Below are 23,624 nucleotides of genomic sequence, written 5' to 3' on the forward strand. Positions count from 1 at the left end.
ACAGAGAATCTGGGGAGAGCACGGTAAAGAAACAGTTATTGATACGTTCGAGGGAAAGAATTGAGCGGGTTTGCAGCACTTCGCTCACTTCTTCACCAAAATAGTCCCGAATCAAAAAAAGCATTGTTCTTTGTGACCCCCGTGACCGGGAAATCTCCTTTAATGATTCAATTTCCAATGAGGTTCACCAGATTGTGCCTGTAGCGGATTTTTGTACAGATTTTAAAGGGATGAATTGGTGCAATATTACACATTGGACACACTTGCTCCGATTTGAATATTACATTGAGGTTACCTTAAACGTGCATGTTTTGTACAGCAAACAAGTGGTTGGAGGTGTGAAATGGTGTCTCACAGGATTCCATTCTGGGGCCACTTCTGTCTCTATTACTGATTGGAATATTGATCCTGGTCTAAATTTACAGATGCTGCAGAAATGGGGGATGTTGTTACTTAGAAGATCGGAGGAAAGTACAAAGGGATATTGAAAAGATGGGGGGATGCGCTAAAAATGGACAGATGGAATCATTGTTAGTGTCAGGTGATACATACTGGTAAAATATCAGCTCTAATTGTACACTGAATGGAAATAGATTCGGTGCTGTGATGGAGTTGAGCGATTTGGAGGCTACAGGTCCAAGGGACATTAAAGGGAGCACCTCAGGTTGATGAGGCCGGAGGAAAGTTAATGGATGTCTAGGTTTAATTCCAAGGGGTATAGAATAAAGAAGTTAAGAGGTAATAATGAACATACATAAAACCTTAATATGACCTCCATTAGAGTATAGTATCACCTCCACGCTGGAGGAAGGATATTGATCCTCTTGAGAGTGAACAAACCAGATTCACGAGGATGCTTCCTGGTATCAGGAGAAACAGATACAAAGAAAGATTTTGACAAACGCCGTGTTTTCCATTAGAACAACACATATTATGGAGGGATGTGATTTATATGTTTAAAATTATGAACGGATGGGACAGGATAGGCTGTTTTCAGTAGTTAGGTATCACGAACCGAGGAGCCAATTAATTTAATTTTCAGAGTTTCCCAGTCTCACAATAAGTTGAATCTGCTGAAAACTGTTAAAAGGTTAAAAGAAAAGGTGAAATTACAGCACCGCCAATAAAGAATAATATCACAGAAATGTCACTTGTTTCCCGCACACCTTTGTTGATTCATTTCCAGTAAGTGAAACCTGGAGCCTGATACTGAAGGGTGTGAATATCCTAATCAAGGCCGAGACTGTTACTCATTAACTGGAGACTTTCTGCAGGAGATCATAATCGTTGCTTGGTTGTTAATAGGAAAATAACCTGTGACGGAAATTGTACAAATTCAGGGCAATAAGGATCAGATTAGCTTTATAATGGGCCTGATACTGAGATTAATAGAGGCGGGGTCCGAATGTAATTCATTTACACAGAGTTAGAATCGAGATAAAGAAACAGCTACTGATCGAAAGGGAAGAAAATTCCAAACACTTAACGTTTCAACTCAGAGAGTTCACTGTGTCCTTCCTTCTGGTGTTTGGTCCCAATAAACTAACAGCGAGCTTTGACCATTGCTATCTCTGCCCTTTTGTATTCCGATAATAAAGACGTTTTATGATGCGCAACAACATCGAATTGAGGACACGGAATTGAATCCGGCTACGGAACATAGATTCTCTGTGGGATCTCCTGAACCAGAGATGGAAGAATTGGGGGACAACTTAATCATTGTTTGCACACAAAGATTTAATGACATTGATTAAAATATCAGCAATTTATCAGACCATTTCAATTTGAATGAGACCGTGTGTATACTGACCGAGCCCCACACAGAGAACAGGGCGGGGAGGGATTATACTGATCAGGCTGAAGGTCGTGTTTGTGAATGTAACATGTAACTAATCTTTACCCAGGGTGTGTTCATTAACCTGCAGTACCCACAACCCGAACTTAACCAGACACTCTGGAACCAGAATCAGGAGCCGCAGCACAAGGTAAGGACCCCGAATATACTGAGCACAATAACAGTGTTTTAATGCAGCAGAACTGATCCATCGCCGCGTATTTGTGTATTAGTTCAATCAGATTGAAAAGTTATATCCATGTTGGATCAGATAAGAAAGGACTTTTTCTTTACATAAGTTAACTTACTGGAAGAAGCGCCATTTAACAGAATAAAATTTTCAAATGTAAACTCGCGCACTAATATTCTGCATTTGTAAATAGTATTCAAAGATAATGTTCGTTTATGACACGGTGAGAGGTTGAGACTTTTGAATGTAAATCACATCCTCGAACCGTCACCGAAGTCCAATGTTTCCGGCAACGGGACGGTTTACCATTTGACCCACATTGACCTCAGGATGCTGGGGCTCCTTGGTACCAAACCCAGACAAACGCTGCCTTGTTGTCCAGGCGAGTTACAGTCAGCTCTTCTCTGGCATTCAACTCTTGTATCTGTGAACACGTGGGGATCCGGCAATTTGAGGCACCGCCCGAACTGAGCGTCGCTGAACAGATAATTGATGAGTGAATGTTTCTTGATGGCGCCATTGATGAGTCCGTCCATCAGGTTACTGATCATTGAGAGGTGGTTGGGAGGGCGATATTTGGCTGGATTCAGTCTGTCCTTTTGTTTTGTGGATGGAACAGAGCTGTTCATTCAAAACATATCCGTAAAGAGCAAAATATTCCACATGTACAGTCAAGCAACCATGGTCAATGTGTGAGGTAAGAGGCAGTATAAAGCTAAAGGAAGTGACTTACACAAATGCCAATTAAAGCGGTCACCCAGAGGACTGGGAGGAATATAGAAAACAACAAAGGGGCAATAAGAATATATTAAGAGCTGCAAAAAGAAAATACGAAAAAAAGTGCAAGTAATAGAAAGGCTAATAGGAAAAATGTGTATAAATATACATTAAGTGTAAGAAACTTTAACGGCCGGGCACAGAATCGGTGGGGAAGTAGACAGGTAAAAGGCAGGAATTTCAGACACTAAGCAGGGACAAATTGGCAGCGGCAGCACAGAGAAACAGGACGGGGAATAAGGTACGGAGGAGTCGCACGAGGTAACATGAACTTTTAATGTTAATATTAAATACAAATGCTAATGTTGAGTTTCCCAGCCTCAGAATAAATACAGGTGCAGAGGGACATTCAGGCATAGAGCAGGTGGGATGGAAAGTGCATCTGGGGAAGGCGAGTTAGAACAGAAACAGACATAGTGCTGAGGGAGTGGAAACAAGGGGAGAAACAGATATGGAACCGGTGGGGTGGGGGGAACAAACATTACAGGTCAGGCACATAATCGGTGGGGGGAGTAGACAGGTAAAAAAACAGGGATGTCAGACACGAAGTAGACGGAGCCGTAAACGGAGTTGGAGGACAGAGAAGCAGGAAGGGGAATCAGACATGGAGGAGTCTCAATGGGTCGCATGAACTTTTAATATTTCCATTAAATACAAATACTAATTTGGAAGTGAATTTCATGTTCAGAGTTTCTCAGCCTCACAATAAATTGAATCCGCTGCTAAACTTTCAAAACAAAGATTAAATGAAAAGGTGAAATTCCATCATCCCCAATAAAGATTAACAGGCTGATGTAGCAGAAATTTCACTTGTTTCCTGCACACATTTGCTGGTTCAGTTCCAGTAAGTGAAACCTGGGTCCTGATACAGAAGGGTGTGAATATCCTGTTCAAGGCCGAGACTGTTACTCATTAACTGGAGACTTTCTACAGGAGATTATAATCATTGCTCTGTTGTTAATAAATAACTATTGGAAAATAACATCTAACCAGTCATGTGTCAGGAATTATACAAATTCGGGGCAATAAAGATCAGATTAACATTATAATGGACCCAATACTGAGATTAAGAGAGCCCGGATCAGAATGTGTTACATTTATACAGAGTTAGAATCGGGACAAAGAAATAGCCAATTATCGAAAGGGAGGATAATTCCACACACTTAACGTTTCAAGGCAGAGAGTTCACTGTGTCCTTCCCTCTGCTGTTTGATCCCAATAAACTAACAGCGAGCTTTGCCCCTTGTTATCTGTAACCTATTAAAGTCCGATAATAAACAAGTTTTATGGTGAGTATTAAATTCAAATTGAGGACACGGAACTGAATCCGGCTACAGAACACAGTTTCACCGCGGGTTCTACTGAACCACGGATGGAAGAGCTGGGGGGGGGCGGGGTATTTAGTTTATGTTTCCACGTAAAGAATTAATGACTTTAGTTAAAATATCAGTAATTTATCAGACCATTTCAATTTGAATGAGACGGTGTGTGATTCAGACCGAGCCCCACACCAGAGAACAGGGCGGGGAGGGATTGTACTGATCAGGCTGAAGGTCGTGTTTATGACGGTGATGTGTAACTGATCTTTACTCCAGGGTGTATTCATTAACCTGCAGACCCCACAACCCTATCTTACCCGGACACTCTGGAACCAGAATCAGGAGCCGTAGCACAAGGTAAAGACCCCGAATATACTGAGCACAATTAGTGTTTTAATGCAGCAGAACTGACCCATCGCAGTTTATTTGTGTATTATTTCAATGAGATTGAAAAGTTGTATCCATATTGGATCAGGTAAGAAATGACTTTTTTTTACATAAGTTAACTTACTGGAAGAAGCGATATTCAACAGAATAAAATTTCCAAATGTAAACTCGGGCACTAACATTCCGCTGCTCTAAATAGTATTCAAAGATAATCTTCGTTTATGACACGGTTAGAGGTAGAGACTTTTCAATGTAAATCACAGCCTCTAATCGTCACCGAAATCCAATGTTTCCAGCAACGGGGTGTTTACCCTGTGACCCACATTGACCTCAGGATGCTGGGGCACCTTGGTGCTAAACCCAGACAAACGCTGCCTTGTTGCCAGGCGAGTTACAGTCAGCTCTTCTCAACTCTTGTATCTGTGAACAAGTGAGGATCCGGGGATTTGAGGCACCGCCCGAACTGAGCGTCGCTGTACAGATTATTGATGAGTGAATGTTTCTTGATGGCGCCATTGATGAGTCCGTCCATCAGGTTACTGATCATTGAGAGGCGGCTGGGAGGGCGGGAATTGGCTGGATTCAGTCTGTCCTTTTAATTTGTGGATAGAACAGAGCTGTTCATCCAAATATATCCCTAAAGAGCAAATTGTTCCAATTGTACAGTCAAGCAACCATGGTAAACGTGTGAGGTAAGAGGCAGTATGAAGCTAAAGGAAGTGACTTACACAAATGCCAAATAAATTGGTAATCCAGAGGACTGGGAGAGATATAGAAAACAACAAAGGAAGGCAAAGGAAATATTAAGAGCTGCAAAAAGGGAATATGAAAAAGTGCAAGTAATAAAAGACTAATTGGATAAATGTGTATAAATATATATTAAGTTTAAGAAACAATAACGGCCAGGCACAGAATCAGTGGAGGAAGTAAACAGGTAAAAGGCAGGGATGTCAGACACAAAACAAGGGAGCCATAAACAAACTGGGAATGGCAGCACATCGACGAAGGAAGGGGGATAAGGTACAGAGGAGCAACGAGGTTACATGAACTTTTAACATTAATATTAAATACAAATGCTAATGTTGAGTTTCTCATCCTCACAATAAATTTCCGCTGTTAAACTGTTGAAACAAAGATTAAATGAAAAGGTGAAATTGAAGCATCACCGATAAAGATTAACAGACCGATGAGGCAGAAAAGTCACTTGTTTCCCGCACACATTTGTTGATTTAGTTCCAGTAAGTGAAACTTGGCTCCTGATACTGAAGAGTGTGAATATCCTGATCAAAGCCGAGACTGTTACTCATTAACTGCAGGAGATTATAATCATTGCTCTGTTGGTAATAAATAACAATTGGAAAATAACCTGTAACCAGTCATGTGACTGGAATTGTACAAATTCAGGGCAATAACTATAAGGTTAACATTACAAAAGACCCAATACTGAGATTAATGGAGCCCGGATCAGAATGTGTTACTTTTATACAGAGTTAGAATCGGGACAAAGAAACAGCCATTTATCGAAAGGGAGGATAATTTCAAACACTTAACGTTTCAACGCAGAGAGTTCACTGTGTCCTTCCTTCTGGTGTTTGATCTCATTAAACTAACAGCGAGCTTTGCCCCTCGCCATCTGTGCCCTTTTATATCCCGATAATAAATTGGTTTTATGGTGAGTATTAAAATCGAATTGAGGACACGGAACTGAATCCGGCTACAGAACACAGTTTCACCGCGGGGTCTTCTGAACAGCAGATAGAGGAGATGGGGGGGGGGGGGGGGGGGGATTTGGTATTTTTCCCACACAAAGAATTGATGACTTTGGTTAAAATATCAGTAATTTATCAGACCATTTCAATTTGAATGAGACCGTGTGTGATTCAGACTGAGCCCCACACCAGAGAACATGACGGGGAGGGATTGTCCTGATCAGGCTGAAGGTCGTGTTTATGACGGTGATGTGGAACTGATCTTTACTCCAGGGTGTGTTCATTAACCTGAAGACCCCACATCCCGAACTTACCCGGACACTGTGGAACCAGAATCAGGAGCCGCAGCACAAAGTTAGTGCCCCGAATATACTGAGCACTATGATTGTGTTTTAACGTAGACCAATGGGGCTTTCACCGTTTATTTATGAAGTAATTCAATTATATTGAAAGTAGGGGAGTTACTCACGGATCAGAGTGTAAAGGTTGTTTCTTTCCTGAAGTTAACATTCGTGGCAGCGTCATTTAAGAGATTAAAACCTCCAAATCTGTTCTCTCCCGCTAAAATCCTATTGTTTAAAATATTATTGGAAGGTATTTCTGAATTATCACATCTCTTATGAACAAAAAGTTGGAGGTTGACACTTTGCAACTTACAACACAGCCCCCAACCACCAACATAACCCAATGTGGTGGCCCGTCTGATTCCAGCCACTGGAGGTTTTCCCTTTGACTCCCGTTGACCTCAGTTTGCTGGAGCTCTTTGGTGCCGCACCCTGTCAAACGCTGCTTGTTGACGGGGTGAGTTCCCCTCACTTCTCCCCTGGTTCTCCACTCTCGCATCCATTTGTGAATTGACACGATAAAGAAGTCTGAAACCGAGTCGTTCTACCGGAATCGGTTCTGAGCGTTGGCGAGCAGATTATTGACGAGCGAGTATTACTTGATGGATCAACTCCCTCAATCACTTTGCTGATGATTGAGAGGTGACTGATTGGGCGCTGATTGTCCGGGTCCAATTAGTCTTTGATTCTGTGCACTGGACACAGCAGGTCCACCTTGTACATTGGCGGGTAGAGCCAGTATAATTGGTGCACTGCTATAGTTTGTCTGGGCGACAGCTCGTTCTTCAGCACGATGGTGGGATGCAGTGACGGCCAATGGTATCCACTGTCTCCTGTCCATTCATACGTGGTGTGAACAGAATTGGCTGCAGACAGGCACCTGTGATATCGGTAAGCCCGGGAGGAAAGAACATCTGTGTAAGGAAAGTGGTGAAGTAATAACGCCGCCTGAAGGCGGCCATTGTTCATTAATCTCTCTGGGACTGTCACCAGTTGAACGATTTGATGGACAGTTCAGTCAAGGTGAAGCTATAACTACAGATTGTGGAATTATAATCTTTAAAACGAATGTCAATGATAAGGGACAAGTGAAGCAGCTGATTCATTGAGGTCGTGATATGGAACTTTGGAATTCTCACATCGCAGTATTGTTTCAGTGCGGTGTTAGGGGCTCGGTCAGTGGGGTGTGGGTGTGGGATTGGGTCAGTGGGGTATGTGACTGGGTCAGTGGGGTGTGGGACTGGGTCAGTCAACATTATGTTTCAACTCAGAGAGTTCACTGTGTCCTTCCCTCTGGTGTTTGATCCCAATAAACTAACAGTGATGTTTGCCCCTTGTTGTCTCTACTCTTTTATATTCCGATAATAAAGAAGTTTTATGATGAGCAATAAAATCGAATTGCGGACACGGAAATTAATCCGGCTGCAGAATACAGTTTCAAAGCGGGGTCTTCTGAGCCAGAGAGGAAGAGCTGGGGGGTATTTAGTAATTGTTTTCAAACAAAGAATTAATGACTTTAGTCAAAATATCAGTAATTTATCAGTCCATTTCAATTTGAATGAGACCGTGTGTGGTTCAGATCGAGCCCCACACCAGAGAACAGGGCGGGGAGGGATTGTACTGATCAGGCTGAAGGTCGTGTTTATGACTGTGATGTGTAACTGATCTTTCCCCAGGGTGTGTTCATTAACCTGCAGAACCTATAACGTACACTTACCGGACACTCTGGAATCATATTCAGGACCGCAGCACAAGATAAGGACCCTGAATTTACTGAGCAAGATCAGAGTGTTTTAACGCAGCAGAACTGATCCATCGCCGTGGATTTGTGTATTCGTGCAATGAGATTGAAAAGTTGTATCCATACTGGATCTGATAAGAAAGGATTGTTTTTTTTTTACATAAGTTAACTTACTGGAAGAAGCGACAGTTAACAGAATAAAATTTCAAAATGTAAACACCTCACTAAAATTCTGCTGTTGTAAAAAATATTCAAAGATTATCTTCGTTTATGACACGGTTAGACGTTGAGACTTTTCATAGTAAATTACAGCCGCTAACCGTCACCGAAATCCAATGTTTCCAGCAACGGGGTGTTCACCCTTTGACCCACATTGACCTCAGATGCTGGGGCTCCATGGTGCCAAATCCAGACAAACGCTGCCTTTTTGTCGAAGCGAGTTACAGTCATCTCTTCTCTGGCATTGAACTCTTGTATCTGTGAACAAGTGAGGATCTGGGGATTTGAGGCACCGCCCGAACTGAGCGTCGCTGAACAGATAATTGATGAGTGAATGTTTCTTGATGGCGCCATTGATGATTCCGTCCATCAGGTTACTGATCATTGAGAGGAGGCTGGGAGGGCGATAATTGGCTGGATTCAGTCAGTCCTTTTGTTTTGTGGATAGAACAGAGACTTTCATCCAAAACATATCCAGAAAGGGCAAAATATTCCACATGTACAGTCAAGCAACCATGGTCAACGTGTGAGGTAAGAGGCAGTGCAAAGCTAAAGGAAGTGACTTACACAAATACCAAGTAAATAGGTAATCCAGAGGACTGGGAGAAATACGGAAACAGAATTGGTGATTACGGATCGAGTGACTGAGCACTTGAACAAATATGAGTTGAAGATAGGGAGCCAGCAAGGATTTGTTAAAGCGAACTCATGTCTGACTGATCCAGTTGAATTTTTTGAGGAGATCACTAACAAGGTAGAAAAAGAATGTCTGCAGATGTTATCTAGGTGGACTTCCAGACGGCATTCGATAAGATTCCATACAAAAGATAATTGGCAAAAACGAAAGGACATGGAATTGGAGGCAGTATTTTGACTTGTGTTCGAAATTGGTGGGAGTTGGTAGACAGTGGGGATAAATGGTATGTACTCAGACTTACAGGTTAGGGAGTTGGGAGACAGTGTGGATAAATGGTATGTACTCAGATTGACCGGTTAGGAATTTGGAGACAGTGGGTATATTTGTATGTACTCAGATTGACTGGTTATGGAGTTGGGAGACTGGAAATATGGTATGCACTCAAATTGATAGATTGGGGAGTTTTGAGACAGTGGGGATAAACGGTATGTCCTCAGATTGACAGGTTCGGGAGTTGTGAGACATTGTGGAAAATGGTAGCTAACCAGATTGACAGGTCAGGGAGTTGCGAGACTGTGAGATAAATGGTATGTACTCAGATTGACAGGTTAGGGAGTTGGGAGACAGTGGGGATAAATGGTATGTGCTCAGATGGAAAGGTTTGGGATTTGGGAGACAAAGGGGATAAATGGTATGTACTCAGATTGGCGGGTTCGGGAGTTGGGAGACAGTGGGGATAAATGATATGTGCTCAGATCGAAAGGTTTAGGATTTGGGAGACAAAGGGGATAAATGGTATGTACTCAGATTGGCGGGTTAGGGAGTTGGGAGGCAGTGGAGATAAATGGTTTGCACTCAGATTGACAGGAGAGGGAGTGATGAGACTTTGGGAATAAATGGTTTGTACTCAGATTGACAGGTAAGGGCGTTGGGAGACAGTGGGAAAAATGTATGTTCTCCGACTGACAGGTTAGGGATTTGGGAGACAGTGGGGATGAATGGTTTGTACTCAGATTGACAGGTGAGGGAGTGATAAGCCTGTGGGGATAAATGTTATGTCCTCAGATTGACAGGTTAGCATGTTGGGAGACAGTGGGTATAAATTGTATGTACTCAGATTGGCAGGTTAAGGATTTGCGAGAGAGTGAGGATAAATGGTATGTGCGCAGACTGACAGTTTGTGGAGTTGCGAGTCAGTGAGGATGAATGGTATGTACTTTAGACTGACAGTTTAGGGAGTTAGGAGACAGTGGGGATGAATGGTGCATACTCAGATTGACAGGTTTGGGATTTGGGAGACAGAGGAGATAAATGTTATGTACTCAGATTGACAGGTTATGGATTTATGAGACAGAGGGAATAAATGGAATGTACACAGATTGACAGGTCAGGGAGTTGGGAGGCAGTGGAGATAAATGGTATGATCTCAGATTGACAGGTTAGGGAGTTGGGAGGCAGTGGAGATTAATGGTTTGTACTCAGATTGACAGATGAGTGAGTGATGAGACTTTGGGAATAAATGGTATGTACTCAGATTGACAGGTTAGAAAGTTGGGAGACATTGGCTATAAAAGGTTTGCACTCAGATTGACAGGTGAGGGAGTGATGAGACTTTGGGAATAAATGGTATGTACTCAGATTGACAGGTAAGAGAGTTGGGAGACAGTGGGGAAAATGTATCTTCTCAGACTGACAGGTTAGGGATTTGGGAGAGAGTGGGAATAAATGGTTTGTACTCCGAATGACAGGTGAGGGAGTGATGAGACTGTGGGGATAAATGTTATTTCCTCAGATTGACAGTTTAGCATGTTGGGAGACAGTGGGGATAAATGGTTTGTACTCAGAATGACAGGTTAGGTGGTTCGGAGACAGTGGGAATAAATGGTATGTACTCAGATTGACAGGTTAAGGAGTTGCGAGACAGTGAGGATAAATGGTATGTCCTCAGAGCGATAGGTTAGGGAGTAGGGAGACAGTCGGGGAAATGGTATGTCCTCAGATTGACTGGTTAGGGAGTTGGGATTCAGTGGGTCTAAATGGTATGTCCTCAGAATGATATGTTAGGCAGTTGGGAGACAGTGGGAATAAATGGTATGTACTCAGATTTACAGGTTAGGGAGTTGGGAGACAGAGGGAATAAATGATATGTACTCAGATTGATAGGTTAGTGACTTGGGAGACAATGGGGAGAAATGTTATGTACTCAGATTGACAGGTTAGTGAGTTGGGAGACAGTGGGGATAAATGATATGTCCTCAGATTGACAGGATAGGGAGTTGGGAGAGAATGGGTATAAATGATATTTACTCAGATTGACAGGTTAGGGAGTTGGGAGACAGCGGGGATAAATGGTAAGTTGTCAGATTGACAGGTTAGGGAGTTGGGAGACAGTGGCGATAAATGGTATGTACTCAGATTGATATAATTGGACCTTAGAAAGAGGCCTTAATCCAGTGAGTGTATAAAATAGGCAAAATACCGCAAGTGGAATTTTTTACATGGAGATGTGTGACCAAACAGAAAAGAATATTGAAGATCTTATCAAATGGCGGAGCGGGCTCGAGGGGCTGAATGGCCTACTTGTGGTCCTATGTTCCCATGTAAAAACATTAGCCTGATGCTGGTTGATTATTGTCGGGATTATTTCTCGAGACGTTAACTGCATTTGTGAAAATAAAACGGGATGGGCTGTGCAGCCAATGTTGGATTCTGCCCGTACTTGGTGTGAAGCTGAAGTACTTAGAATAGCTTTGGTTCTTCCTTTGTTGTGTGTGGGAAATCGGACATGCAGCAGGATGGGGAAGGAAGCAGGGAAGGTAATCAGGCATGGGGCAGGTGGAATGGAAAGGAGGGGTAGAATCAGATATGGAGCAGGAAGGCGAAAGGATTTGGGTAAGATCAGGCCGGGAACAGGAGGAAAGGAAGGGCAAGGGGAGAATTAGGATTGCTGCAGGTGGGGATCGAATAAAGAGTTCGGGGAGAGATAGGAGTGGAGGAAAGGCCGTTCAACTGGAGGCGGTTGCAGGTGCAGTGGGACATTCAGTCACGGAGCAGGTGGGATGGAAAGTGCATCTGGGGAAGGCAAGTTAGTACAGAATCAGACAGAGAGCTGAGGGAATGGAAACAAGGGGAGAAACAGATATGGAACCGGTCTGTGTGAGGGGGGAAACAAACATTTGCGGTCACGTACAGAATTGGTTGGGGAAAGTGGACAGGTGAAAGGCAGAGATTTCAGACACGAAGCAGGGGAGCTGTAAACGGAGTGGGATGACAGAGAAGCAGGAAATGGAACGGACATGGAGGACTCGCAATGCGTTGCATGGACTTTTAATATTTCCGTTAAATACAAACACTAATTTGGAAGTGAATTTAATGTTCAGAGTTTCTAAGCCTCACAATAAATCGAACTCGCTGCTAAACTTTTAAAACAAAGATTAAATGAAAGGGTGAAATTCCATCACCCCCAATAAAGATTAACAGGCCGATGAACTGAAAAGTCACTTGTTTTCCGCACACATTTGCTGATTCAGTTCCAGTAAGTGAAACCTGGATCCTGATACTGAAGGGTGTGAATATCCTGATCAAGGCCGAGACTGTTACTCATTAACTGGAGACTATCTGCCGGAGATTATAATCATTGCTCTGTTGTTTACAAATGGCCATGATTGGAAGATAAACTGTAACCAGTCATGTGACAGGAATTGTACAAATTCAGGGCAATAAGAATCAGATTAACATTATAATAGACCCAATACTGAGATTAATAGAGCCGGGATCGGAATGTGTTACATTTACACAGAGTTAGAATCGGGGCAATGAAACAGTCAATTATCGAAAGGGGAGATAATTCCAAACACATAACGTTTCAACTCAGAGAGTTCACTTATTCCTTCCCTCTGGTGTTTGACCCCAATAAACTAACAGCGATCTTTGCCCCTTGCCATCTGTGTCCTTTTATGGTTCGATAATAAACAGGTTTTATGGTGAGTATTAAAATCGAATTGAGGACAGGGAACTGTATCGGGCTACAGAACACAGTTTCACCGCGGGGTCTTCTGAACCGTAGATGGAGGAGATGGGGGCCGGTGGGGGGGGGGTTGATATTTTTGCCACACAAAGAAGTAATGGCTTTGGTTAATATATCAGTGATTTATAAGACCATTTCAATTTGAATGAGACGGTGTGTGATTCAGACCGAGCCCCGCACCAGAGAACAGGGCGGGGAGGGATTGTACTGATCAGGCTGAAGGTCGTGTTTATGACGGTGATGTGGAACTCATCTTTACCCAGGGTGTGTTCATCAACCTGCAGACCCCACATCCCGAACTTACCCGGACACTGTGGAACCAGAATCAGGAGCCGCAGCACAAGGTTAGGGCCCCGAATATACTGAGCACAATTAAAGTGTTTTAAAGTAGACCAATGGGGCTTTCACCGTTTACTTGTGAAGTAATTCAATTATATTGAAAGTCGGGGAGTTACTCACTGATCAGAATGTAAGGGTTGTTTAGTTCTTGAAATTAACATTCGTGGCAGCGTCATTTAAGAGGCTAAAACTTCAATCTATTCATTCTCGCTAAAATGCTATTGTTTATAATATTATTGGAAGATATTTCTGAATTATTACATCTCTTATGAACAAGCAGTTGGAGGTTGACACTTTGCAACATACAACACAGCCCCCAGCCACCAACATAACCTAATGTGGTGGCCCGTATCCTTCCAGCCACTGGAGGTTTTCCCTTTGACTCCCGTTGACCTCAGTTTGCTGGAGCTCTTTGGTGCCGCACCCTGTCAAACGCTGCTTGTTGACGGGATCAGTTCTGCTCACTTCTCCTATGGTTCTCCACTCTGGCATCCATTTGTGGATTGACACGATAAAGAAGTCTGAAACCGAGTCGTTCTACCGGAATCGGTTCTGAGCGCTGGCGGGCAGATTATTGACGAGCGAGGGTTACTTGATGGACCAACTCCCTCCATCACTTTGCTGATGATTGAGAGGTGACTGAAAGGGAGCTGATTGTCCGGGTCCAATTAGTCCTTGATTCTGTGCACTGGACACAGCAGTTCCACCTTGTACATTGGCGGGTAGAGCCAGTATAATTGGTGCACTGCTACAGTTTGTCTGGGCGACAGCTCTTTCTTCAGCACGATGGTGGGATGCAGTCAGGGCCAATGGTATTCACTTTCTCCTGTTCATTCACACGTGGTGTGAACCGAATTGGCTGCAGACAGGCACCTGTAATAGCGATAAGACCGGGAGGAAAGAAGATCTATGTAAGGAATGTGGTCAATTGAAAACGCCGCCTGTAGGGAGCCTTTGTTCATTAATGTAGTGGTTGGAAGCGTCAGTGGGGTGTCGGTTGGGACTGGGTCGGTGGGGTTTCGGCGTGGGACTGGGTCAGTGGGGTGTGTGTAGGACTGGGTCAGTGGGGGTCTGTAGGACTGGGTCGGTGGGGTTTCGGCGTGGGTCTGGGTCAGTGGGGTGTCTGTAGGACTGGGTCAGTGGGGTGTCTGTTGGACTGGGTCAGTGGGGTGTCTGTAGGACTGGGTCGGTGGGGTTTCGGCGTGGAACTGGGTCAGTGGGGTGTCTGTCGGACTGGGTCAGTGGGGTGTCTGTAGGACTGGGTCGGTGGGGTTTCGGCGTGGGACTGGGTCAGTGGGGTGTCTGTCGGACTGGGTCAGTGGGGTGTCTGTAGGACTGGGTCAGTGGGGTGTCTGTAGGACTGGGTCGGTGGGGTTTCGGCGTGGGACTGGGTCAGTGGGGTGTCTGTCGGACTGGGTCAGTGGGGTGTCTGTAGGACTGGGTCGGTGGGGTTTCGGCGTGGGACTGGGTCAGTGGGGTGTCTGTCGGACTGGGTCAGTGGGGTGTCTGTAGGACTGGGTCAGTGGGGTGTCCGTAGGACTGGGTCGGTGGGGTTTCGGCGTGGGACTGGGTCAGTGGGGTGTCTGTAGGACTGGGTCAGTGGGGTGTCCGTAGGACTGGGTCGGTGGGGTTTCGGCGTGGGACTGGGTCAGTGGGGTGTCGGTGTGGGACCGGGTCGGTGGGGTGTCGGTTGGGACTGTGTCGGTGGGGTGTCGACGCTGGGGCCGGGTCGGTGGGGTGTCGGTGTGGGACCGGGTCGGTGGGGTGTCGGCGCGGGGCCGGGTCGGTGGGTTGTCGGCGCTGGGGTCGGGTCGGTGGGGTGTGGGCGCAGTGCAGGGTCGGTGTGATGTCGGCGCGGAATTGTGTTTGTGGGACGGAGGAACAACAACACGTCGGTGAGAAGGCAATCTGCAGGTTACAGACCCTCATAACAAAAAAAAAAGATGTATTTAAGCGGAACTAGATAAACACATGAGCGAGTAAGGAATAGACTGGTATCCTGATTAGATGAAGAGGGTTTGAAGGAGACTCAAGTGGACCATTAACTCCACATGGACCGGACGGGCCGAGTGGCCTATTTCTGTGCTGTACATCCTGTGTAATTCTATGTAGAAAAGGGAAGTGACGAGGCTGCATTTTATGAATCAGTTTTGTAAAATGAGAATATCGGAATCTTTTGTCTAATTCTCTATCCTTCAATAAGTGAACTTCTCCGGTGGAACTGGGAGATTCCAGTTTCTCAGCCAGAGCATGGAATGTTATGTAAAAGTTGACTGAGTTTAACTTGTTCTATAACATGAAACCATAAATGAGACTTGTGTATCACAGAGGAGAGGGTTTCATCAAAGAGAGGCGCCCAGTTTGACCCGCGGGTGAATAGTTAGACACGTGTATCTCCATCTCCAGCCTCCCTTTCCTCTCAATCTTTTGTCGCCTCCAGAATCTCTGCTCATCTTTCTCAAAACATCATGTTTGACTCTCTCCAATCAGGTTCCCCCTCCTGTCACAGCACTGAAATGGCAATATTCAATGTCACAAGTAACACCTTCTATGACTGTGACCGCGGTGAACTATCCCTCCTCATTTTCCACCTCTGCAGTATTTGACACGGTCGATCATAATATCCCCCTCCGACGCCTCTCCTCCATTGTCCAGCTCAGTGGGACTGCCCTCACTTGGTTCCACTTTTACCTGTCCAGTCGTATCAGGAGAATCATCATCAATGGCTTCTCTTCCCACCCCCGCACTGTTACCTCTGGATTCCCCCATGGATCTAACCTCGCCCGTCTATTTCTCATCCACATGCTGCCCCTTGGAGACATTATTCGAAGACAAGGGGTCAGCTTTCACATGTACACTGACAACACTCCTCACCTCCGACAGTGCCCAATAGTGTTAATATTAGAACAGTGGTAAATCTCCTCAACTCCTACAGTGCTCATTAGTGTTAATAATAGAACAGTGGTAAATCGCTGCAACTCCTACAGTGCTCATTAGTGTTAATAATAGAACAGTGGTAAATCGCCGCAACTCCTACAGTGCTCATTAGTGTTAATATTAGAACAGTGGTAAATCTCCTCACCTCCTACAGTGCTCATTAGTGTTAATATTAGAACAGTGGGAAATCAACTCACCGCCTACAGTGCTCATCAGTGTTAATATTCGAACAGTGGTAAATCTCCTCACCTCCTACAGTGCTCATTAGTGTTAATATTAGAACAGTGGTAAATATCCTCACCTCCTACAGTGCTCATCAGTGTTAAAATTAGATCAGTGGTAAATCTCCTCACCTCCTACAGTGCTCGTTAGTGTTAATATTAGAACAGTGGTAAATCTCCTCACCTCCTACAGTGCTCGTTAGTGTTAATATTAGAACAGTGGTAAATCTCCTCACCTCCTACAGTGCTCATTAGTGTTAATATTAGATCAGTGGTAAATCTCCTCACCTCCTACAGTGGTCATTCGTGTTAATATTAGATCAGTGGTAAATCTCCTCACCTCCTGCAGTGCTCATCAGTGTTAATATTGGAACAGTGGTAAATCTCCTCACCTCCTACAGTGCTCATTAGTATTAATATTGGACCATTGGTAAATCTCCTCACCTCCTACAGTGCTCATTATTGTTAATATTAGAACAGTGGTAAATCTCCTCACCTCCTACAGTGCTCATTATTGTTAATATTAGAACAGTGGTAAATCTCCTCACCTCCTACAGTGCTCATTAGTTTTAATATTAGAACAGTGGTAAATCTCCTCACCTCCAACAGTGCTCATTAGTCAGATGCTGACACCATGAGTGATGTGGTAAATATATTCTAATAAAAGCAGCAGCCAGGACATATCTCCATGAACACACGGAGAAAGTCACTGCCCAGAGAGAGCAGCGGAATCACACCCCGCTATATATTGTGTTTGTTGATAGATATCATATTCATAAAGTATCTGTATTTAATAACGAAAATCAACAAATCAAAAATATTCACCACAATTTTGTGAATAAAAATAATGCAATTGCCCCCGACTGCGTAAAACCGAGTGAGGGTCATTTAATTAATCAATGATCAACCCGCTCCAAAATTCCCTCCAGAATATTCACTACCTCAAGAATAAGGCTGGTTCTGGCCTGTACTGTGTGAGTAAATCTTACCAATGGGCACTCCCAGTGCGGAGTCTCGACCGACGGGAGCCCGACTGGAACTGGATTGTGGAGATCACCGGGACTCACTGGGTTTCACTGGGCAGCTCTCTGTCTCACACCTGATGTCGAGTGTTGATCATAACACTCGGGAAATGCTCGATCCCAGAACTAACAGCTGTTGTCCTGATGGGAGAGGATGGACTTGGTATCATGTTTAACAAGGCAACGTTCTCCTGCTCATTTTAATATTTCTGTCTAACCCTCCTATTAATATTATATTTATTACAGAGCATCAGAATCTGGGAACGTCTGTCACCGCCATGGCTGAAGGTTCAAACAGGGGAGAAGATCCAACATCTTCAACAAGAATGATAATGGTCTCAGGTAGGTTCAGAAAATTCTTCAAAATTGACTTTCTGTCCTGACAAATGGTCCAGATCACGAACAGGAACCTTCAGCTCACACAGGAAGAGGTAACAGCACAGATACTGTGTTCATAGAGGGAAGTGAGTGAACATCTGGAGTGACAGTGCAGTCACAGGTAGCGGGATCTCCCGAGTACTGGAAGTGTCCAATAGATACCTGGTGTTGGGGACTATAAGCTGGATAGAGACAGTGACTCAGAGGATGGTCTTCCTGAGTAACAGTGTGAGACCGGGGAGCAGGGGGACACCCCGAGTGGGGCGGGGGTGAGAGGCAGTTGGGACACAGGAATAGGAGAGCGATAGTTTTGGGAGATTCCACAGTCAGGGAAATAGAGAGACACTTCTGCAGCCCTGAGCAGGTCCCGAATGCCAAGTTGCATCCCTGGTGCCAGAGGGAAGAATTTCCAGGAACGGGTGGGACCATCTCTGGGAAGGAAAGGAAAATAGAGAATAGCCATGGTCGGAACCAATAACACGGATAGAAATACGATTTTCGAGTGAATATTAAGACTGAGGCAGTAGATTAAAAAACAAGGCCTCCAGGTTGTGATCTTTGGATTGATTTACACTGGGCCGCTAAAGGAGGGAAATATGAGACAGGTCAATGTGTGGCTGCAGGGCTGGAGCAGGAGGGAAGGGTTCACGGTCTTGGAGCACTTGAGTGAGGTCAGTGAGAAGGGAAGGGACGGTCACGTTCTGAACTGACCAACAATGGTTTTACAGACTGGGTGAATGGAGCAGGAGGAAAGGGTTCACGGTCTTGGGACACTCCAGTCAGTTCAGGAAGAAAGGAAGGGATCGTAACAATCTGAACCGACCAACAATTGTTTTACAGACTGGGTGAATGGAGCAGTGGGAGGGTTTCAGCTGATATGACTGGAGGGTGGGAAATATCCGCGAGAGTGGAATTAATAAAATTGTTGGAGCAGAAACAGAAGATTTATGAAACAATGAAAAGTTATGGGCAGCAAGAAAGGAAGGAGGTTTTGAAGTATTCAGAGATAAAGTTATTGTTTTGAAGTATTGAGAGATAAAGTTATTGTTTTGAAGTAGTGAGAGATAGAGTTATTGTTTCGAAGTAGTGAGAGATAAAGTTATTGTTTTGAAGTAGTGAGAGATAAAGTTATTGTTTTGAAGTATTGAGAGAGAAAGTTATTGTTTTGAAGTAGTGAGAGATAAAGTTATTGATTTGAAGTAGTGAGAGATGAAGTGATTGTTTGGAAGTATTGAGAGGTAAAGTTATTGTTTTGAAGTAGTGAGAGATAAAGTTATTGTTTTGAAATAGTGAGAGATAAAGTGATTGTTTTGAAGTATTGAGAGATAAAGTTATTGTTTTGAAGTATTGAAAGATAAAGTTATTGTTTTGAAGTATTGAGAGATAAAGTTATTGTTTTGAAATAGTGAGAGATAAAGTGATTGTTTCGAAGTATTGAGAGATAAAGTTATTGTTTTGAAGTCGTGAGAGATAAAGTTATTGTTTTGAAGTAGTGAGAGATAGAGTTATTGTTTTGAAGTATTGAGAGATAAAGTTATTGTTTTGAAATAGTGAGAGATAAAGTGATTGTTTCGAAGTAATGAGAGATAAAGTTATTGTTTTGAAGTATTGAGAGATAAAGTTATTGTATTGAAATAGTGAGAGATAAAGTGATTGTTTTGAAGTATTGAGAGATTAAGTTATTGTTTTGAAATAGTGAGATAAAGTGATTGTTTTGAAGTATTGAGAGATAAAGTTATTGTTTTGAAGGATTGAAAAATGAAATAAAAGTTTTGACACAGTGAGAGATAAAGTTATTGTTTTAAAGTACTGAGAGATAAAGTTATTGTTTTGAAGTAGTGAGAGACAGAGTTATTGTTTTGAAGGATTGAAAAATGAAATAAAAGTTTTGACACAGTGAGAGATAAAGTTATTGTTTTAAAGTACTGAGAGATAAAGTTATTGTTTTGAAGTATTGAGAGATAAAGTTATTGTTTTGAAGTATTGAGAGATAAAGTTATTGTTTTGAAGTATTGAGAGATAAAGTTATTGATTTCAAGTAGTGAGAGATTAAGTTATTGTTTTGAAGTAGTGAGAGTTAAAGTTATTGTTTTGAAGTATTGAAAGATAAAGTTATTGTTTTGAAGTAGTGAGAGATCGAGATATTGTTTTGAAATAGTGAGAGATAAAGTTAATGTTTTGAAGTATTGAGAGATAAAGTTATTGTTTTGAAGTACTGAGAGATAAAGTTATTGTTTTGAAGTATTGAAAAATGAAATAAAAGTTTTGACACAGTGAGAGATAAAGTTATTGTTTTGAAGTACTGAGAGTTAATGTTATTGTTTTGAAGTAGTGAGAGTTAGAGTTATTGTTTTGAAGTTGTGAGAGATAAAGTTATTGTTTTGAAGTATTGAGAGATAAAGTTATTGTTTTGAAGTATTGAGAGATAAAGTTATTGTTTTAAAGTATTGAGAGATAAAGTTATTGTTTTGAAGTATTGAGAGATAAAGTTATTGTTTTGAAGTATTGAGAGATAAAGTTACTGTTTTGAAGTATTGAGAGATAAAGTTATTGTTTTGAAGCATTGAGAGATAAGGTTATTGTTTTGAAGCAGTGAGAGATTGAGTTATTGCTTTGGAATAGTGAGAGGTAAAGTGATTGTTTTGAAGTCTTGAGAGATAAAGTTATTGTTTTGAAGTATGGAGAGATAAAGTTATTGTTTTGAAGTAGTGAGAGATAAAGTTATTGTTTTGAAGCATTGAGAGATAACGTTATTGTTTTGAAGCAGTGAGAGATTGAGTTATTGCTTTGGAATAGTGAGAGATAAAGTGATTGTTTTGAAGTAGTGAGAGATAAAGTTATTGTTTTGAAGTATTGAGAGATAAAGTTATTGTTTTGAAGCATTGAGAGATAAGGTTATTGTTTTGAAGCAGTGAGAGATTGAGTTATTGCTTTGGAATAGTGAGAGATAAAGTGATTGTTTTGAAGTAGTGAGAGATAAATTTATTGTTTCGAAGTCGTGAGAGATAAAGTTATTGTTTAGAAGTAGTGAGAGATAAAGTTATTGTTTCGAAGTATTGAGAGATAAAGTTATTGTTTTGAAATAGTGAGAGATAAAGCTGTGTTTCGAAGTAGTGAGAGATAAAGTTATTGTTTTGATGAATTAAGTGATAAAGTTATTGTATTGAAATAGTGAGAGATAAAGTGATTGTTTTGAAGTATTGAGAGATAAAGTTATTGATTTCAAGTAGTGAGAGATAAATTATTGTTTTGAAGTATTGAGAGATAAAGTTATTATTTTGAAATAGTGAGAGATAAAGTTAATGTTTTGAAGTATTGAGAGATAAAGTTATTGTTTTAAAGCACTGAGAGATAAATTTATTGTTTTGAAGTATTGAGAGATAAAGTTATTGTTTTGAAGTATTGAGAGATAAAGTTATTGTTTTGAAGTATTGAGAGATAAAGTTATTGTTTTGAAGTATTGAGAGATAAAGTTATTGTTTTGAAGTATTGAGAGATAAAGTTATTGTTTTGAAGTATTGAGAGATAAAGTTATTGTTTTGAAGTAGTGAGAGATAAAGTTATTGTTTGGAAGTAGTGAGAGATAAAGTTATTGTTCTGAAGTATTGAGAGATAAAGATATTGTTTTGAAGGATTGAGAGATAAAGTTATTGTTTTGAAGTATTGAGAGATAAAGTTATTGTTTTGAAATAGTGAGAGATAAAGTGATTGTTTTGAAGTTTTGAGAGATACAGTTATTGTTTTGAAATAGTGAGAGATAAAGTGATTGTTTTGAAGTATTGAGAGATAAAGTTATTGTATTGAAGTATTGAGAGATAAAGTTATTGTTTTGAAATAGTGAGAGATAAAGTTATTGTTTTGAAGTATTGAAAGATAAAGTTATTGTTTTGAAGTAGTGAGAGATCGAGATATTGTTTTGAAATAGTGAGAGATAAAGTTAATGTTTTGAAGTATTGAGAGATAAAGTTATTGTTTTGAAGTACTGAGAGATAAAGTTATTGTTTTGAAGTATTGAAAAATGAAATAAAAGTTTTGACACAGTGAGAGATAAAGTTATTGTTTTGAAGTACTGAGAGTTAATGTTATTGTTTTGAAGTAGTGAGAGTTAGAGTTATTGTTTTGAAGTTGTGAGAGATAAAGTTATTGTTTTGAAGTATTGAGAGATAAAGTTATTGTTTTGAAGTATTGAGAGATAAAGTTATTGTTTTGAAGTATTGAGAGATAAAGTTATTGTTTTGAAGTATTGAGAGATAAAGTTATTGTTTTGAAGTATTGAGAGATAAAGTTACTGTTTTGAAGTATTGAGAGATAAAGTTATTGTTTTGAAGCATTGAGAGATAAGGTTATTGTTTTGAAGCAGTGAGAGATTGAGTTATTGCTTTGGAATAGTGAGAGGTAAAGTGATTGTTTTGAAGTCTTGAGAGATAAAGTTATTGTTTTGAAGTATGGAGAGATAAAGTTATTGTTTTGAAGTAGTGAGAGATAAAGTTATTGTTTTGAAGCATTGAGAGATAAGGTTATTGTTTTGAAGCAGTGAGAGATTGAGTTATTGCTTTGGAATAGTGAGAGATAAAGTGATTGTTTTGAAGTAGTGAGAGATAAAGTTATTGTTTTGAAGTATTGAGAGATAAAGTTATTGTTTTGAAGTAGTGAGAGATAAAGTTATTGTTTTGAAGCATTGAGAGATAAGGTTATTGTTTTGAAGCAGTGAGAGATTGAGTTATTGCTTTGGAATAGTGAGAGATAAAGTGATTGTTTTGAAGTAGTGAGAGATAAATTTATTGTTTCGAAGTCGTGAGAGATAAAGTTATTGTTTAGAAGTAGTGAGAGATAAAGTTATTGTTTCGAAGTATTGAGAGATAAAGTTATTGTTTTGAAATAGTGAGAGATAAAGCTGTGTTTCGAAGTAGTGAGAGATAAAGTTATTGTTTTGATGAATTAAGTGATAAAGTTATTGTATTGAAATAGTGAGAGATAAAGTGATTGTTTTGAAGTATTGAGAGATAAAGTTATTGATTTCAAGTAGTGAGAGATTAAGTTATTGTTTTGAAGTATTGAGAGATAAAGTTATTGTTTTGAATTAGTGAGAGTTAAAGTTATTGTTTTGAAGTATTGAGAGATAAAGTTATTGTTTTGAAGTAGTGAGAGATAAAGTTATTGTTTTGAAGTATTGAGAGATAAAGTTATTATTTTGAAATAGTGAGAGATAAAGTTAATGTCTTGAAGTATTGAGAGATAAAGTTATTGTTTTAAAGCACTGAGAGATAAATTTATTGTTTTGAAGTATTGAGAGATAAAGTTATTGTTTTGAAGTATTGAGAGATAAAGTTATTGTTTTGAAGTATTGAGAGATAAAGTTATTGTTTTGAAGTATTGAGAGATAAAGTTATTGTTTTGAAGTATTGAGAGATAAAGTTATTGTTTTGAAGTAGTGAGAGATAAAGTTATTGTTTGGAAGTAGTGAGAGATAAAGTTATTGTTCTGAAGTATTGAGAGATAAAGATATTGTTTTGAAGGATTGAGAGATAAAGTTATTGTTTTGA

At 41.1% G+C, this 23,624-nt stretch overlaps 1 protein-coding gene across 1 annotated transcript in view; it reads left to right on the forward strand.

Moving 5' to 3' along the window:
* Positions 1-8,850: 8,850 nt before the first annotated feature.
* Positions 8,851-23,624, forward strand: part of LOC137317438 (NACHT, LRR and PYD domains-containing protein 3-like) — a 38,129-nt gene continuing 23,355 nt past the window's right edge. Inside the window, exons 1-2 of the mRNA XM_067980785.1 lie at positions 8,851-9,051; positions 17,950-18,045. Of these exons, the coding sequence (XP_067836886.1) occupies positions 17,982-18,045 (64 nt within the window). The 5' untranslated portion in view covers positions 8,851-9,051; positions 17,950-17,981. The remainder of the gene's footprint in view (positions 9,052-17,949; positions 18,046-23,624) is intronic.

The sequence above is a fragment of the Heptranchias perlo genome, unplaced genomic scaffold (assembly GCF_035084215.1).
Source record: "Heptranchias perlo isolate sHepPer1 unplaced genomic scaffold, sHepPer1.hap1 HAP1_SCAFFOLD_62, whole genome shotgun sequence".
NCBI classification, from domain to species: domain Eukaryota; kingdom Metazoa; phylum Chordata; class Chondrichthyes; order Hexanchiformes; family Hexanchidae; genus Heptranchias; species Heptranchias perlo.